This window comes from Oncorhynchus clarkii, chromosome 16 (assembly GCF_045791955.1).
Source record: "Oncorhynchus clarkii lewisi isolate Uvic-CL-2024 chromosome 16, UVic_Ocla_1.0, whole genome shotgun sequence".
NCBI classification, from domain to species: Eukaryota; Metazoa; Chordata; class Actinopteri; order Salmoniformes; family Salmonidae; genus Oncorhynchus; species Oncorhynchus clarkii.
Genome location: NC_092162.1, coordinates 8982378 through 9002377, shown reverse-complemented (window position 1 = coordinate 9002377; position 20000 = coordinate 8982378). Strand labels below are relative to the sequence as shown.

General features: G+C 48.5%; 1 protein-coding gene across 1 annotated transcript in view; it reads left to right on the top strand.

The window, feature by feature from the left end:
* Positions 1–20000, top strand: part of LOC139367925 (voltage-dependent T-type calcium channel subunit alpha-1G-like) — a 346256-nt gene that overhangs the window by 300901 nt on the left and 25355 nt on the right. Inside the window, 2 exon segments of the mRNA XM_071106315.1 lie at positions 14745–14896; positions 16510–16619. Coding sequence (XP_070962416.1) covers positions 14745–14896; positions 16510–16619 — 262 coding nt within the window.

Below are 20000 nucleotides of genomic sequence, written 5' to 3'. Positions count from 1 at the left end.
ATCCCATACACAGACATCCAACCCCACACACAGACATCCAACCCCATACACAGACATCCAACCCCACACACAGACATCCAAACCCATATACACAGACATTCAACCCCATACACAGACATCCAACCCCATACACAGACATCCAACCCCACACACAGACATCCAACCCCATACACAGACATCCAACCCCATACACAGACATCCAACCCCACACACAGACATCCAACCCCACACACAGACATCAAACCCCACACACAGACATCCAACCCCATACACAGACATCCAACCCCACACACAGACATCCAACCCCACACACAGACATCCAACCCCATACACAGACATCCAACCCCACACACAGACATCCAACCCCACACACAGACATCCAACCCCACACACAGACATCCAACCCCACACACAGACATCCAACCCCATACACAGACATCCAACCCCATACACAGACATCCAACCCCACACACAGACATCCAACCCCATACACAGACATCCAACCCCATACACAGACATCAAACCCCATACACAGACATCAAACCCCATACACAGACATCAAACCCCATACACAGACATCCAACCCCACACACAGACATCAAACCCCACACACAGACATCCAACCCCATACACAGACATCCAACCCCATACACAGACATCCAACCCCACACACAGACATCCAACCCCACACACAGACATCCAACCCCATACACAGACATCCAACCCCATACACAGACATCCAACCCCATACACTGTATTTGTAAACCAATGCAACCGAAGCTCCTTCAAGTTCAAACTGATACACACACATTCAACCCAACCAGAACCTCTTTCAACCCCATACACAGACATATATTCACTCCAACCCAATCAAAGCCTACTCACGCTGTGAAATTAAACCCATCGTGCTGTGCCAGGGACTTCAGTGTGTCTGTATTTACCAACCAAGCCTTGTGTTCCTGAAGTGTGGCTCTGAGTGTGGCTCAGTCCCAAAATAACTCCTAGTTCCTCACCCTAACCTCTGTACCCTTGCTTTGTAGACTTCAAAGAATCGGATGGATATAGGTAATGTGTTCTAAGGGGCTAAGAGGTTGTTTTTGGACTGTTTTTTAATATTGGTGCTCTTTCCTAACTAATTACCTTTTTATGTCGGTAATGATGTTTAATGATTCACCAATGCTTTCAGCTAAAGGGGTCTTGGTTCTCCCAAGAGTAAAATAGCATCATGTATATGACAAAATAAAAAATAAAAAAACATTTCATTCCCTATTGAAGTATAAATACATTTTTGCCTGAATCCTTTCATGGGGCTCCAACATGTAGGGTACCCAAGCTTCCTCACACAGGGCTCCAACATGTAGGGTACCCAAGCTTCCTCACACAGGGCTCCAACATGTAGGGTACCCAAGCTTCCTCACACAGGGCTCCAACATGTAGGGTACCCAAGCTTCCTCACACAGGGCTCCAACATGTAGGGTACCCAAGCTTCCTCACACAGGGCTCCAACATGTAGGGTACCCAAGCTTCCTCACACAGGGCTCCAACATGTAGGGTACCCAAGCTTCCTCACACAGGGCTCCAACATGTAGGGTACCCAAGCTTCCTCACACAGGGCTCCAACATGTAGGGTACCCAAGCTTCCTCACACAGGGCTCCAACATGTAGGGTACCCAAGCTTCCTCACACAGGGCTCCAACATGTAGGGTACCCAAGCTTCCTCACACAGGGCTCCAACATGTAGGGTACCCAAGCTTCCTCACACAGGGCTCCAACATGTAGGGTACCCAAGCTTCCTCACACAGGGCTCCAACATGTAGGGTACCCAAGCTTCCTCACACAGGGCTCCAACATGTAGGGTACCCAAGCTTCCTCACACAGGGCTCCAACATGTAGGGTACCCAAGCTTCCTCACACAGGGCTCCAACATGTAGGGTACCCAAGCTTCCTCACACAGGGCTCCAACATGTAGGGTACCCAAGCTTCCTCACACAGGGCTCCAACATGTAGGGTACCCAAGCTTCCTCACACAGGGCTCCAACATGTAGGGTACCCAAGCTTCCTCACACAGGGCTCCAACATGTAGGGTACCCAAGCTTCCTCACACAGGGCTCCAACATGTAGGGTACCCAAGCTTCCTCACACAGGGCTCCAACATGTAGGGTACCCAAGCTTCCTCACACAGGGCTCCAACATGTAGGGTACCCAAGCTTCCTCACACAGGGCTCCAACATGTAGGGTACCCAAGCTTCCTCACACAGGGCTCCAACATGTAGGGTACCCAAGCTTCCTCACACAGGGCTCCAACATGTAGGGTACCCAAGCTTCCTCACACAGGGCTCCAACATGTAGGGTACCCAAGCTTCCTCACACAGGGCTCCAACATGTAGGGTACCCAAGCTTCCTCACACAGGGCTCCAACATGTAGGGTACCCAAGCTTCCTCACACAGGGCTCCAACATGTAGGGTACCCAAGCTTCCTCACACAGGGCTCCAACATGTAGGGTACCCAAGCTTCCTCACACAGGGCTCCAACATGTAGGGTACCCAAGCTTCCTCACACAGGGCTCCAACATGTAGGGTACCCAAGCTTCCTCACACAGGGCTCCAACATGTAGGGTACCCAAGCTTCCTCACACAGGGCTCCAACATGTAGGGTACCCAAGCTTCCTCACACAGGGCTCCAACATGTAGGGTACCCAAGCTTCCTCACACAGGGCTCCAACATGTAGGGTACCCAAGCTTCCTCACACAGGGCTCCAACATGTAGGGTACCCAAGCTTCCTCACACAGGGCTCCAACATGTAGGGTACCCAAGCTTCCTCACAGGGCTCCAACATGTAGGGTACTTCCTCACACAGGGCTCCAACATGTAGGGTACCCAAGCTTCCTCACACAGGGCTCCAACATGTAGGGTACCCAAGCTTCCTCACACAGGGCTCCAGGGTACTTCCTCACACAGGGCTCCAACATGTAGGGTACCCAAGCTTCCTCACACAGGGCTCCAACATGTAGGGTACTTCCTCACACAGGGCTCCAACATGTAGTAGGGTACCCAAGCTTCCTCACACAGGGCTCCAACATGTAGGGTACCCAAGCTTCCTCACACAGGGCTCCAACATGTAGGGTACCCAAGCTTCCTCACACAGGGCTCCAACATGTAGGGTACACAGGGCTCCAACATGTAGGGTACCCAAGCTTCCTCACACAGCTTCCTCACACAGGGCTCCAACATGTAGGGTACCCAAGCTTCCTCACACAGGGCTCCAACATGTAGGGTACCCAAGCTTCCTCACACAGGGCTCCAACATGTAGGGTACCCAAGCTTCCTCACACAGGGCTCCAACATGTAGGGTACCCAAGCTTCCTCACACAGGGCTCCAACATGTAGGGTACCCAAGCTTCCTCACACAGGGCACCAACATATAGGGTATCCAAGCTTCCTCACACAGGGCTCCAACATGTAGGGTACCGAAGCTTCCTCACACAGGGCACCAACATGTAGGGTACCCAAGCTTCCTCACACAGGGCTCCAACATGTAGGGTACCCAAGCTTCCTCACACAGGGCACCAACATGTAGGGTACCCAAGCTTCCTCACACAGGGCTCCAACATATAGGGTACACAAACTTACTCACACAGGGCACCAACATATAGGGTACCCAAGCTTCCTCACACAGGGCTCCAACTTTTAGGTTACCCAAGATTCCTCACACGGGGCACCCACATGGACATTCAGTTTAACATGCTAGTCATTTATCAGATGCTCTCTATTAGCGGACCACATAGGTCTAAGGCCCCTTGGGTTGGTAGAGTGTTCGAGGGTCTGTTCGATGTTTATGTAATGTTATGTTTCTTTGTGTTGAGAGAGAGAGAGAGAGAGAGAGAGAGAGAGAGAGAGAGAGAGAGAGAAAAGAGAGAAATTATCCCCACCTCACTTCTTCACTTTCCTCTTGTCTCAGTTCTCTTTTTCTCACAAAAGTAGACCTTACACCCCTGCAATGAGAACACAAACACGCACACGCACTGCGCACATACATACAAACAGACACACACACACTTTTAAAAGTCTTTCAGGCTGATTTGGCGAAAGCTAATACAGATGTTGTCTTGACTCATTGGTTTGGCATGACATCACAGTGTCAGTCTGTACCGTAAAATCAATTCTCCCTCTAAGTGCTGCTCAGTTCTTTCTCCATCCAGAAAGAGAACGTTGGAGTAGCAGAAGTGTAATTTGGCCCTCTCTACTCTCACCTCACCTCTCCTCTCTCCCTTCATTTATCTCCCCTGTGGCAGAGCTGGGCCTGAGCCAAAAGGAAAAGGTCCCCCCCCCCCCCACCCCCCACCCCTATTTCTAGTTCTACTGCTCCCTCTCTCAGGGCAGTACTTACACAAGGTCCATCTCTCTCATTCTCGCTCTCTCCTTCCTCTTTGTGTTTGGTTTTCAACCTATGAGAATTGGGCATTTACAAGACTGCTGTCGATTGCTTTACGAAAACACAGTCAGCCACTGAAGTGTCTAATACATTATGTCAACAGTCCTCCCAAGGTACAGCAACGGATGCTCAATGAACTGTGCCCTTAGTTTCATCTATCGACCCTCTAGCGCGGCCCGATAAAATAAAGTGCTAGGCCCTGCAGCAGAACTGCAGCAGCTTAGCCGTTTCCCATGACATTTCACTGCCACAACGTTTGCACCAGTGGGTTAACTGCACTAGTATATAGTGTAATGGGTCTGCGGGTTGTAAAATACATGTACGATAAAGCAATGAACCAGGTAGACACCAAATGAGAGAGAGCCTCACACTCAAGTAGGTTTAGGATGAGGGAGAGCTGAACAGCACCTGAGGTTTAGGAATGAGGTAGAGCTGAACAGTACCTGAGGTTTAGGATGAGGGAGAGCTGAACAGCACCTGAGGTTTAGGATGAGGGAGAGCTGAACAGCACCTGAGGTTTAGGATGAGGGAGAGCTGAACAGCACCTGAGGTTTAGGATGAGGTAGAGCTGAACAGCACCTGAGCTTTGGAAGGAAGGAGAGCTGAACAACATCTGAGGTTTGGGATGAGGTAGAGCTGAACAACACCTGAGGTTTGGGATGAGGGAGAGCTGAACAGCACCTGAGGTTTGGCATGAGGTAGAGCTGAACAACACCTGAGGTTTAGGATGAGGTAGAGCTGAACAGCACCTGAGGTTTGGAAGGAAGGAGAGCTGAACAAAATCTGAGGTTTGGGATGAGGGAGAGCTGAACAACACCTGAGGTTTGGGATGAGGGAGAGCTGAACAGCACCTAAGGTTTAGGATGAGGGAGAGCTGAACAGCACCTGAGGTTTAGGATGAGGGAGAGCTGAACAGCACCTGAGGTTTAGGATGAGGGAGAGCTGAACAGCACCTGAGGTTTAGGATGAGGGAGAGCTGAACAGCACCTGAGGTTTGGAATGAGGGAGAGCTGAACAGCACCTGAGGTTTAGGATGAGGGAAAGCTGAACAGCACCTGAGGTTTAGGATGAGGGAGAGCTGAACAGCACCTTAGGTTTAGGATGAGGGAGAGCTGAACAGCACCTGAGGTTTAGGATGAGGGAGAGCTGAACAGCACCTGAGGTTTAGGATGAGGGAGAGCTGAACAGCACCTGAGGTTTAGGATGAGGGAGAGCTGAACAGCACCTGAGGTTTAGGATGAGGGAGAGCTGAACAGCACCTGAGGTTTAGGATGAGGGAGAGCTGAACAGCACCTGAGGTTTAGGAATGAGGGAGAGCTGAACAGCACCTGAGGTTTGGAAGGAAGGAGAGCTGAACAGCACCTGAGGTTTGGAAGGAAGGAGAGCTGAACAGCATCTGAGGTTTGGGATGAGGGAGAGCTGAACAGCACCTGAGGTTTGGAATGAGGGAGAGCTGAACAGCACCTGAGGTTTAGGAATGAGGTAGAGCTGAACAGCACCTGAGGTTTGGAAGGAAGGAGAGCTGAACAACATCTGAGGTTTGGGATGAGGGAGAGCTGAACAACACCTGAGGTTTGGGATGAGGTAGAACTGAACAACACCTGTGGTTTGGGATGAGGGAGAGCTAAACAGCACCTGAGGTTTAGGAATGAGGTAGGGCTGAACAGCACCTGAGGTTTAGGATGAGGGAGAGCTGAACAGCACCTGAGGTTTGGAATGAGGTAGAGCTGAACAACACCTGAGGTTTAGGATGAGGTAGAGCTGAACAGCACCTGAGGTTTGGGATGAGGTAGAACTGAACAACACCTGTGGTTTGGGATGAGGTAGAACTGAACAACACCTGTGGTTTGGGATGAGGGAGAGCTGAACAGCACCTGAGGTTTGGGATGAGGTAGAACTGAACAACACCTGTGGTTTGGGATGAGGGAGAGCTGAACAGCACCTGAGGTTTAGGAATGAGGTAGAGCTGAACAGCACCTGAGGTTTAGGATGAGGGAGAGCTGAACAGCACCTGAGGTTTGGAATGAGGTAGAGCTGAACAACACCTGAGGTTTAGGATGAGGTAGAGCTGAACAGCACCTGAGGTTTGGGATGAGGTAGAACTGAACAACACCTGTGGTTTGGGATGAGGGAGAGCTGAACAGCACCTGAGGTTTGGGATGAGGTAGAACTGAACAACACCTGTGGTTTGGGATGAGGGAGAGCTGAACAGCACCTGAGGTTTAGGAATGAGGTAGAGCTGAACAGCACCTGAGGTTTAGGATGAGGGAGAGCTGAACAGCACCTGATGTTTGGAATGAGGGAGAGCTGAACAACACCTGAGGTTTGGGATGAGGGAAAGCTGAACAGCACCTGAAGTTTGGGATGAGGGAGAGCTGAATAGCACCTGACGTTTGGGATGAGGGAGAGCTGAACAACACCTGATGTTTGGAATGAGGGAGAGCTGAACAACACCTGAGGTTTGGGATGAGGGAAAGCTGAACAGCACCTGACGTTTGGGATTAGGGAGAGCTGAACAGCACCAGAGGGAATCAGGCTGTGCACATGTGTGTGTGTGTTTGCAGGCCCATGCTGTTCTGTCCTCTCCCCTCATATGTCCTCTCTCTCTTTCACTGATGAAAGAGGGATGAGGACAGAGACTGATAGGGAGAATCCCTCCTCTCCCCCTCTCATTCCTCTTCCCTTTATGGATGGATGGATAAAATGAGGAGAAGAAGGGTATGAAACATGTACGTGATGTTCTAAGATATATTGAACTGTCCTTTTTGTTGTTATACTGTTTATGAGAAAGAAGGAAAGACAATTAAATAGGGAGAGATGCCTGAAGATACGGCAAAAGAGAGAGAGGGAGAGAGAGAGAGAGAGAGAGAGAGAGAGAGAAGAGAGAGAGAGAGAGAGAGAGAGAGAGAGAGAGAGAGAGAGAGAGAGACTTTTGACTTTTTGGTCTTTCTTTATTGAAACATTCTCAATTCATTTAAAACTCACCCCCCCACTCCTAAAATAAAAAAATAAATAAAAAAATAAATAAAAAATATATCCTGTACTGCATTCATGTACCATACTCATCTTTCCATCTACCACATGATACAAAAACCCATACACAAAAAACCCTCTCCTACAACCGTATATCCAAAACATCTTCCCCAGCAATACAGACAGCCCCCCCAACACACCATATCTCCTCAAACATCTCCACACATTTGATCATTTTATAGAACTCAAACTCAACCCTAAGGCGCGCAGAGACCATCCCATTAAACAGTAGTAAAGGGTCTGTTATCCCCCCACCTTTAACCCTGTTCCTCCTTGTTAGCCAAATAGCTAACTTTGCCTGAGCAAACAGAAAATTCAACAAAACACATTTTTCTTTCTCCTTACTCGAATACCGGTATCCCATTATAAACATCCCAACAGCAAAAACCACCCCCAACCTGTCACACAGACATTCCAACAGAGACATTAATGGCATTAACCTGGTGCACACAGAAAACACATGAATTACAGTTTCTTTCATTTGACAGAAAGGACACCCCTGCCCAATTCCCGGATCAACCCGTGCCAACCAGCTGTTAGTGGCCAGGGCTCCATGAAGAACCCTCCACTGGAGGTCCCCTGACCTCTTTGGTACTGGGGGTTTGTAGAGCGCCCTCCATCTAAAACCCACCATACTCTCCGCCCCACATACCCCCTGCCACTGATGTGCCTTCACTCCTGTTAGGCTTCTAATGCTCCTAACCTTAACGCAGAGGTTGTAGAGGGCTTTACCTCCCACCCCCTCAAACTCCCCCAGGCTCGGAGTGTTAAAATCTAACAAGTCCTCCAGACCCCCTTGCCAGTCTCCAGTCTCTGCCATCACCTGCAGTGGCGGGAACATTGGTGGCCCCTCTCCCTTTGGCCTCTCAAACACCCCCCTTACCGGCTCAGACAGTGCCTCCTGGACCTCCTCCAGGAATCTCTCCAGCAGCCTAAGAGACGTTATTCCTGTTTGTTGCGCCAAGACCTCCGGGGTTTTCCACCCCTCCTCTCCCAGCAGTCTCAGGTCACCCAGCCTTTGTAAACCCCCTGCCATCAATTGCCTCTGCAGGGTGGCCGACTGAACCGATCTCAAAGGGATGGCTGGGTTGTGGAAGATAGGCTCCTCCCACACCCACTGCCCAGGCTCCACACCCCCTTCTCGTGTGGGCCTTAGCAGCTGCCAGGCCCTCAGCACCGCAGAGTAAAACTCTGAGAGACCTGCTGTACTCAGCCTCTCCAGCTTCATGAGGAACAGCTGCCGGTCCAACCCTAATCCGCCAGCTCTCCTCAGCAGCGCGCATGCTGGTTCCCTCCAGCCAACATCAGTGTGGTACAGCAGTCTCTGCACCGCCTTTAGTCGGAAAGCAGCCATCCTGCTCTCCAGCTCCACCAGGCCCTGTCCTCCTTCGTGGACGGTCATGTACAAAACTGCTGCCTTCAGCCAGTGATGTCCCGACCAAAAGAAGTCCACCAGCTTGCGTTGCAGGTCTGCAAGCAGACCGGCGGGGGGGTTGAGGACAGCCAGTTTATGCCACAAGGAAGATGCCACCAGGTTGTTGATTATCAGCACCCTCCCTCTATATGACACTTGGGACAGGAGCCACCTCCACCTGGCCAGTCTTGACACCACTGCATGTGACAGCCCCTCCCAGTTCTTGCTGACCCACCTCTCCGAGCCCAGGTACACCCCCAACACTTTAAGCCCTTCACAACCCCACTGCAAACCCCCTGGAAGCAGAGGAGGAGCCCTATCCCCCCATGCCCCACATAACAGAGCTTTGCTCTTTCCCCAGTTTACCTTAGCTGATGAAGCTCCCTCGTACACCTTCAGACTAGTCTCTAGTTCCTGCATATCTTGCCCATCCCTGACCATCACAGAAACATCATCTGCATATGCTGAGACTGCTATTCCTGTCACCACATCCATGCCTGTCCAGCACACTCCCCGCAGTCTCCTGCGTAGCAGTCCTAAAAAAGGCTCAATGGCTAGTGTGTACAGCTGCCCAGATAGAGGGCATCCTTGTCTAATACCCCGTCTCACCCAGACTGGCCTACTGAGCCCCCCTCCCACCTTAACCATACATGACGCCCCAGCATACAACAGCTTCACACAGGTCACAAACCTCTTCCCAAACCCAAACACAGACATCACATTAAACAGATACTCATGATCCACTCTATCAAAAGCCTTCTCTTGATCTAAAGAGACCAGTCCAAAGTTCACATTAGAACCTCTCGACAAGTCCAACATGTCCCTAATCAAGAACAAGTTGTCCGTGATTGAGCGTCCCGGTACACAATATGTCTGGTCCTTGTGTATTATAGAGTCCAGATGGGACTTCAGTCTGTTAGAGAGGACCTTGGCAAAAATCTTGTAGTCCGCACAGAGTAATGCCACAGGCCTCCAGTTCTTAAGTTCACACAAGTCCCCTTTTTTGGGCAGGAGAGTCAGAGCCGCCCGACGGCAGCTCATCGGCAACTCTCCTACCCCGACGCATTCACGCAACACGCAAAATAAATCCTGTCCAATTGTTCCCCAGAATTTTTTGTAAAATTCCACTGGAAGTCCATCGACCCCAGGTGCACGACCGGGGGACATCTGGGTTACTGCCTCTGCCAGTTCATGTGACAACAGAGGAATGTCCATTTCATCCCTCTGTGCCCGAGAGAGCTTAGGGAGTCCTGCGAACAAGACCTGAGCACACATAGGATCACACATTTCTGCCCTATACAATTCAGTATAAAACTCCACAGTCCGCTCCCGCATCTCCCCCACCACAGAGGTCACCCGCCCATCAGACAGCCGTAGACAATGCATACCCTTGGCTTCACTGCTCTGTCTTTCCAAACCAAAGAAGAAGGAGCTGGGAGCATCCATCTCCTTGAGCATGGAGAACCTAGCTCTTACAAGTGCTCCCTTTGCTTTAACCTGGAAAAAACTGCCCAGGTCCCTACGTAATTCGGCTAAGTTAGCCTGGAGGCCTACATTGCCTTGCCCCACCATCTCTACCTCCATCTCACTAATACACCGCTCTAGTTCCCCCAATACTCTCCTAGCCTCTGAGGATGAGAGAGCAGTATACTGTTGACAGAAAAGCCTAATTTGCACTTTCCCCACATCCCACCATTGACTCAGAGACTCATACTCCTCTCTTCGCTGCCCCCATCTTTCCCAAAAAGTCTGGAAACCTGAGCAAAAAGTGGCATCTTGTAAGAGCTTTACATTGAACTTCCAATAAGATGCCTGCCGGGGCCCTGGTGAAATAGACAGCCGAGCCATGGTTATGTGGTGATCCGAAAACCCCACTGGGAGAATGGTAGCACCCAGTAGCCTATTGCTCTGATTCCTGGACATGTAAAAACAATCAAGTCGAGCTGCACTCACCCTAGCCCCAAAAACCTTCACCCACGTATACTGTCTTGTGTTTGGATGTTTAGTTCTCCAAACATCCACTAGGTCAAACTGATTAAAGATATCCCTTAACACTCCCACTGACACTGAATGAGGCTCTTCCCCATTTCTGTCTTTTGTAAAATCCATTGTACAGTTCCAGTCACCTCCGATCACCAGCGTCTCCTCAGGCGCTACTTGTGAGAGTTCCTGTCTAAGACTCCCAAATAGAACCCCTCTTTCTCTCCCTGTGTTAGGCGCATACACATTTATAAAGACAAAACACATGTTGTTAATTTCTGCTTTAACAACAAGCAACCTACCCCTACACACCTCCTTTGAGGAGCAAATTTTTACAGCCAGACCCGGTGCAAAAAGGACTGCCACCCCTGCACTAAGATTTGTCCCATGGCTCAACACACTTGCCCCTTTCCACCAGAGCCCCCAATCAACTTCATTCACCACATCACTATGCGTCTCCTGCAGAAACAACACCTGTACTTTTTTTTGTTTTACATATTCACCCAACACACTCCTCTTTCCCGCATCTCTGGCGCCATTTATATTGAGCGAGCCTACCCGAAGAGTCTCCATAAGAAGTGGGAGAAAAGCCAGCAGAGAAATAGACCAATAGCAAAGCTCAAAAAGCCCCAGTGTCAGTAAGAAATTAAACATTTAAACAGTGTCTGAAGGTAAACCTTTACGCACTGTTGTGACCCACTTCCTCAACCTAAACCGTTTCCTGGGTGAGAGGACACCATGCCCCTCATTTCTCATAGCATGTTGTACTGATCTTACAAACTTTCTAGGATCAGGAAAAAAAGCCTCAAGATTAACTTTTTTCCCCTTAGTCTCATTCAGGAACCTTGTCAGTTCTCTCAACGTGTACTTAGACCCCTCGGGTTGACTGGCTGTCAGCTCCGGGCCAATTGAAGAGGAGTCTGAAAAAAATAACTCCTCATCCTCTTCCTCAGACTCACTTTCCTCCTCTTCTCTATCTCCCACCCTGACCACCTGCCCTTTCTCTCTGGTTAGGGCCTCACCCACAGCAACAGGCAACATTTCCATGGTGCCTTTGTCCACACCCTTTTTCTTTTTCCTCTTGACACCCACCTCCACCCCCCATAATCTCTTACACTTCCCCACTATACTCTCCTCATCCACTAGAATAACCTGACTAGACGCAGTATCATCTGCACCACCCTCCATAGCATGACTAGGGCCAGCCTCAGCTACACCACCCTCCATAGCATGACTAGGCCCAGCATCATCTGCACCACCCTCCATAGCATGACTAGGGCCAGCCTCAGCTACACCACCCTCCATAGCATGACTCGGCTCAGCATTATCTGCACCACCCTCCATAGCATGACTCGGCCCAGCATCATCTGCACCACCCTCCATAGCATGTCTAGGCCCAGCTTCAGCTACCCCACCATCTCTAGCCTGACTAGACCCAGCCTCTGCTTCTCCACCATCTCTAGCCTGACTAGACCCAGCCTCCACTACCCTACCATCTCTAGCCTGACTAGACCCAGCCTCTGCTTCTCCACCATCTCTAGCCTGACTAGACCCAGCCTCCACAACCCTACCATCTCTAGCCTGACTAGGCCCAGCCTCATCTACACCACCATCTCTAGACTGACTAGGCCCAGCCTCTGCTATCTGCATCTCCTTACCCCCTGCATTTTGACCTCGATTTCCCCCACCTGCCGTTGTACCTTCACCTTGTCTATGGCCTTTATGTGGGCACGCAAAACTCTTGTGCCCCAAATCCCCACATTCAAAACACCGTAGACTATCTGTGCTGGCAAAACCGGCATAGAGCCCCTCCCCATGCCTCACTTTAAAATGCACATTTAGCTGTTGCTCATTATTGTTCAGAAACATAAACACTTGCCTCCTGAACGAAACAACGTGCTTAACGGCATCTGCCTGAAAACCTGCTGACAGTACACGGAAACCGCTAGCAAACTTACCAAAACGACTCAGCTCTTTCCTAATTTGATCATCCGTAATAAACGGAGGCAAATTTGCCACTACAACTCTTGTTGAAGGGGTAGAGAGAGGTGAAATTGACACCAACACATCCCTTACAAATATTCCGCTAGCAATTAGCCTACCGACCAAATTAGCCCTTTTCATGAACACAACCACAGCTTTGTTCATTCTAGAAGCAGAATGTATAAACTCAGCTCCTACCTGTTCACCGACCGCGAGCAGAACCTCCTCCACCTTAACTCCGTTCTCAGGAACACACCTGAATCCATGCTGTATCGACAGCGTCTCCTCCGCGCTAGGCTGAGAAGCCATTGCGCACACTACACCTTCCAACCCCCAGGAAAGTTACTCTGTCCTCTTCCACCCTAACTTTGAAAAAGAAAACCTTGGATACCGCTAAAAACAAATATTTCATTAACCCTCCACCATAGAAAATAACATGTAAATAAAAGAATCAAGAAAGTTAGTTAGGATAGAGCTTTCCACACCAAACACTCAAACTCCAAAAAACTCCCAGCATGCACCGAGAGAGAGAGAGAGAGAGAGAGAGAGAGAGAGAGAGAGAGAGAGAGAGAGAGAGGGAGAGAGAGAGAGAGAGAGAGAGAGCATAAATGAACCATTCATTACCAGCTCCCTGCTGCCTCACAATGCACCAAAATAACCTCCCTTCTTCCCAACTCCAGTCTCTTCAAGCACACACACACACACACACACACACACACGCACACACACACACACACATACGCATGCACGCGCGCACACACACACGCACACACACACACAACTCTTTGGGCAGTGGCGAGGATGTTTATTTCCCATCATGCTCTCTCAGGGGAGATGTCCATTTGAATCTTTATTGATCAGAGGAGAGCCGCTCTGATTTTATTAGTCATGGTTGGCAGCCACAGGGGAGCAGGGGAGCTAGACCCGGTTTTCTCTCCATCTCTCTCTCTCCCTTGTTTTCTCTCCATCTCTCTCTCCCTTGTTTTCTCTCCACCTCTCTCTCTCCCTTGTTTTCTCTCCATCTCTCTCTCCCTTGTTTTCTCTCCACCTCTCTCTCTCCCTTGTTTTCTCTCCATCTCTCTCTCCCTTGTTTTCTTTCCATCTCTCTCTCTCTCCATTGTTTTCTCTCCATCTCTCTCTCTCCCTTGTTTTCTCTCCATCTCTCTCTCTCTCCCTTGTTTTCTCTCCATCTCTCTCTCTCCCTTGTTTTCTCTCCATCTCTCTCTCTCTCTCGCTTGTTTTCTCTCCATATCTCTCTCTCCCTTGTTTTCTCTCCATCTCTCTCTCTCTCCCAAGTTTGCTCTCCATCTCTCTCTCTCTCTCGCTTGTTTTCTCTCCATCTCTCTCTCTCCCTTGTTTTCTCTTCATCTCTCTCTCTCCCTTGTTTTCTCTCCATCTCTCTCTCTCCCTTGTTTTCTCTTCATCTCTCTCTCTCCCTTTTTTTTCGCTCCATCTCTCTCTCTCCCTTGTTTTCTCCCCATCTCTCTCTCTCCCTTGTTTTCTCTCCATCTCTCTTTCCACTATCTCGGTGTCTTCCTCTACCTCTTTCCTCTCCTTCTGTACCTCTCTATCTATACCTATCTTTCTCTGTTCATTTCTTGTTTTTAATTATCTTCTCTCTCACTCCATCTAGCCTTCATTTGCCTCTGCTCTCTGCCTCTTCTCTCTGCCTCTCGTCTGTAATGTTGTGATGGTATATTTCAGTATGGGTGTGTATGCTCTATGCTTTCCTTTAACTGACACTATTCTCTCTCTCTTGAGACCTGTGGGCTGCCGGTGTCCACCTCTCGACACCTTTCTCTCCAATATGTCCAGTACACTACTCCCTATCTCACCCTATGTCCCCCCCCCCCCCTGCCTACCTCCCCGACCTCCCCTCTCTTACTCCCCCCTTCCAACAGAAGCTCAGAGTAAGCCTTACTACTCGGATTACTCCCCCACACGTCTCCTCGTCCACAACATGTGTACCTCCCAGTATCTGGATCTCTTCATTACCGTCGTCATCGGACTCAACGTCATCACTATGGCGATAGAACACTACCAGCAGCCCAAGGTAGGACCTGAGCAATGATGGTTTCTTTGTTCATTTGTAGTCCGTTAGTTATCGCTATGGCATTTCGGACAGCGCGCACGAAGACGGATGCTCGTCCAGTACTCATTCCACATGGTCCAAGATCATTGCTCTGGGATTTGTAGTTTGTTTGGCAGCACAAACACAAATGAGAAAAACATGAACTAAACTCCCACGCAAATGATGTCTGGAACAATTGTAATGGTTTATTATCAGATCAGGAAAACTGCTTTGTCCAGTCCAGGCATTTAAACAAGATGGAAAGAGAGAGAGAGGAGGTTGAGAAAGAGAGAGAGACATAGAGAGAGAAAGAGACAGAGAGAAAGACCAAACAAGAGAGAGATGTGGGTGGTAGAGAGAGACTGACAGAGATGAGGGTGGTAGAGACAGAGAGAGAGAGAGAGAGAGAGAGAGAGAGAGAGAGAGAGGGAGAGAGATGAGGGTGGTAGAGAGAGAGTGACAGAGAGAGAGAGAGAGAGAGAGAGATGAGGGTGGTAGAGAGAGAGAGAGAGAGAGAGAGAGATGAGGGTGGTAGAGAGAGACAGGCAGAGATGAGGGTGGTAGAGAGAGAGACAGAGAGAGAGAGAGAGAGATACAGAGAGAAAGAGAGAGAGAAAGAGAGAGAGAGACAGAGATGGAGAGAGACAGAGAGAGAGATGCGGGTGGTAGAGAGAAAAGAGAAACAGAGAGAGAGATGAGGGTGGTAGAGAGAAACAGAGAGAGATGAGGGTGGTAGAGAGAGTGACAGATAGATGAGGGTGGTAGAGAGAAACAGAGAGAGAGAGATGAGGGTAAGGAGGAGTGGGTAGCCAGATGAGTCAGTAAATCCCTGTAGAGTTAGTTGTCTGATCGTCTAACTATATGCCTACTTGGAAAAGAGAGAAGGGCATTGTTAATTCCCCCAGGCTCCAAGACACTTTCATAATGTTAGCCTTTTCAGAGAGAAGGAGAGGGGGAGGTAGAGGAGAGGGAGAGAGTGGGATGGTGGTTTGGAGAATATTACTCTGGGAAATGGGTTATTCTGGGAGAGTGGGACGTCAGAGGAGAGAGACTATAATAACTGCAACCTATGGAATATTGTAATACTAATCCTCCCTCCCTCCCTCCCTCCCTCCCTCCCTCCCTCCCTCCCTCCCTCCCTCCCTCCCTCCCTCCCTCCCTCTCCCCTTCCTATCCTTCCATTCCTCCCTCCCTCCCACCACCCCTCCCTCTCTTTCCATTCCTCTCCTTCCTTTCCTCTCCTTCCATTCCTCCCTCCCTCACCCCTTCCTCTCCTTCCATTCCTCCCTCCCTCCCTCCCTCCCACCACCCCTACCTCTCCTTCCATTCCTCTCCTTCCATTCCTCAACTTCCATTCCTCCCTCCCACCACCCCTCCTTCCATTCCTCTCCATCCATTCCTCTCCTTCCATTCATCCCTACCTCTCCTTCCATTCCTCCCTCCCTCTCCCCTTCCTCTCCTTAAATTCCTCCCTCCCTCTCCCCTTCTTCTCCTTCCATTCCTCCCTCCCTCTCCCCTTCCTCTCTTTCCATTCCTCCCCCCCACTTCCCCTTTCCCCTCCCTCCCTCCCTCCCTCCCTCCCTCTCGCTCTCCAGGAGTTGGACGAGGCGCTGAAGATCTGTAACTACATCTTCACCCTCGTCTTCGTCCTGGAGTCTGTCTTCAAGCTGGTGGCCTTCGGCTTCCGACGCTTCTTCAAGGACAGGTCAGAGGTCACACTTTGTCTCAGAGTAGGAGTGCTGGTCCAGGATCAGTTTTCATTTTTTTTTGTCCAGAATGAATATGACTATATAGACATGGGGGGGGGGCTGATCCAAGTTCAGTACATTATGGGTCCAGAGGCCCCTTCAGAAGAGTTCAGGCGAAGCAGCGATGTTGGTGATGTTAGTGAAAAGGTGCATCGGTGGAAAGCTCTCTCTGTTAGGCCTTTATGAATACAAACGGCCTTGTTAAACGCTCGTAAAACACAGTGCTATCGTAGCTTTATCGTAGCTTTATCGTAGCTTTATTGTAGCTTTAAAACCCTTGGCTTCCCCACTGAACACAGTCGAGGTTGAAATTGTGTTTGATAATAATAAAGTACATTCATCTCAGTCCATCATCATGTGGATAAATGCTATAGGCCCTTAAGTGATAAACCCGAGACGCTGTCGTAGGTGAAAAGCCCAGGAGGCCGTCCATTTCTGAGAGGGTGAAAGCGACGCGCTTGGCACCGGCGATCATACCACGCTCAAGTCCCCCCCCCCCCCCCCCCGACCTCAAGTCGCTTACGTCACTCGTTTTGCCTGTTGTAACATTTAACCCCCCCCCCCGACCTGAATGAACTTTTATTTGCACTTTCCTAGTGAAAACAAAATGCAGGAACAACACACCCAGATTCTAATCTAATCAACTCCATTTGAATGGTATGACCAAACAACAGCTTGATTACCAAGAAACCTACAATTTAAATCCAGACACTTTTTAACATATTTATTTCACCAGTTACGTTGACTGAGAACATGTCATTTACCGCAACGTCCTGAGGTATAGTTACAGGGGAGATGAATGAGCCAATTGAAAGCTGAAGATGATTAGGTGGCCGTGATGGTATGAGGGCCAGATTGGGAATGTAATCAGGACACCCCTACTCTTATGATATGTGCCATGGGATCTTTAGTGACCACAGAGAGAGACATCTGTTCAACGTTCCATCGGAATGACAGCACCTTACTCAGGGCAATGTACCCAATCACTGCCCTGGGGCATTGGGATATTTTATCAGACCAGCGTATCAATTCAAGGGCTTTATTGGCATGGGAAGCATGTGTTAACATTGCCAAAGCAAGTGAGGTAGATAATATATAAAGTGAAATAAACAATAAAAATTAACAGTAAACATACATACAGAAGTTTCAAAACAATAAAGACATTACAAATGTCATATTATATATATACAGTGTTTTAACAATGTACAGATGGTAAAGGACACAAGATAAAATAAATAAGCATAAATATGGGTTGTATTTACAATGGTGTGTGTTCTTCACTGGTTGCCCTTTTCTCGTGGCAACAGGTCACAAATCTTGCTGCTGTGATGGCACACTGTGGAATTTAAACAAGATATGGGAGTTTATCAAAATTGGATTTGTTTTCGAATTCTTTGTGGATCTGTGTAATCTGAGGGAAATATGTCTCTCTAATATGGTCATACATTGGGCAGGAGGTTAGGAAGTGCAGCTTAGTTTCCACCTCATTTTCTGGGCAGTGAGCACACAGCCTGTCTTCTATTGAGAGCCATGTCTGCCTACGGCGGCCTTTCTCAATAGCAAGGCTATGCTCACTGAGTCTGTACATAGTCAAAGCTTTCCTTCATTTTGGGTCAGTCACAGTGGTCAGGTATTCTTCAGCTGTGTACTCTCTGTGTAGGGCCAAATAGCATTCTAGCTTGCTCTGTTTTTCTGTTAATTCTTTCCAATGTGTCAAGTAATTATCTTTTTGTTTTCTCGTGATTTGGTTGGGTCTAATTGTGCTGCTGTCCTGGGGCTCTGTAGGGTGTGTTTGTGTTTGTGAACAGAGCCCCAGGACCAGCTTGCTTAGGGGACTCTTCTCCAGGTTCATCTCTCTGTAGGTGATGGCTTTGTTGTGGAAGGTTTGGGAATCGCTTCCTTTTAAGTGGTTATAGAATTTAACGGCTCTTTTCTGGATTTTGATAATTAGTGGGTATCGGCCATTCTGCTCTGCATGCATTATTTGGTGTTTTACGTTGTACACGGAGGATATTTTTGCAGAATGACTATGACTGATTCAAGTATTTTTAGCCAAATCCTAATTGGTATGTTGAAATGTATGTTCCTTTTGATGGCATAGAATGCCCTTCTTGCCTTGTCTCTCAGATCGTTCACAGCTTTGTGGAAGTTACCTGTGGCGCTGATGTTTAGGCAAAGGTATGTATAGTTTTTTGTGTGCTCTAGGGCAACAGTGTCTAGATGGAATTTGTATTTGTGGTCCTGGTGACTGGACCTTTTTTGGAACACCATTATTTTGGTCTTACTGAGATTTACTGTTAGGTCCCAGGTCTGACAGAATCTGTGCATAAGATCTAGGTGCTGCTGTAGGCCCTCCTTGGTTGGTGACAGAAGCACCAGTTCATCAGCAAACAGAAGACATTTGACTTCGGATTCTAGTAGGGTGAGGCCGGGTGCTGCAGACTTTTCTAGTGCCCGCGCCAATTCGTTGATATATATGTTGAAGAGGGTGGGGCTTAAGCTGCATCCCTGTCTCACCCCACGACCCTGTGTGAAGAAATGTGTGTGTTTTTTGCCAATTTTAACCGCACACTTGTTGTTTGTGTACATGAATTTTATAATGTCGTATGTTTTACCCCCAACACCACTTTCCATCAGTTTGTATAGCAGACCCTCATGCCAAATTGAGTCGAAGGCTTTTTTGAAATCAACAAAGCATGAGAAGACTTTGCCTTTGTTTTGGTTTGTTTGGTTGTCAATTAGGGTGTGCAGGGTGAATACATGGTCTGTTGTACGGTAATTTGGTAAAAAGCCAATATGACATTTGCTCAGTACATTGTTTTCATTGAGGAAATGTATGAGTCTGCTGTTAATGATAATGCAGAGGATTTTCCCAAGGTTACTGTTGACGCATTTTCAACGGTAGTTATTGGGGTCAAATTTGTCTCCACTTTTGTGGATTGGGGTGATCAGTCCTTGGTTCCAAATATTGGGGAAGATGCCAGAGCTAAGGATGATGTTAAAGAGTTTTAGTATAGCCAATTGGAAATTTTTGTCTGTATATTTGATAATTTCATTGAGGATACCATCAACACCACAGGCCTTTTTGGGTTGGAGGGTTTTTATTTTGTCCTGTAACTCATTCAATGTAATTGGAGAATCCAGTGGGTTCTGGTAGTCTTTAATAGTTGATTCTAAGATCTGTATTTGATCATGTATATGTTTTTGCTCTTTATTCTTTGTTATAGAGCCAAAAAGATTGGAGAAGTGGTTTACCCATACATATCCATGTTGGATAGATAATTCTTCGTGTTGTTGTTTGTTTAGTGTTTTCCCAGAAGTGGTTAGAGTCTATGGAT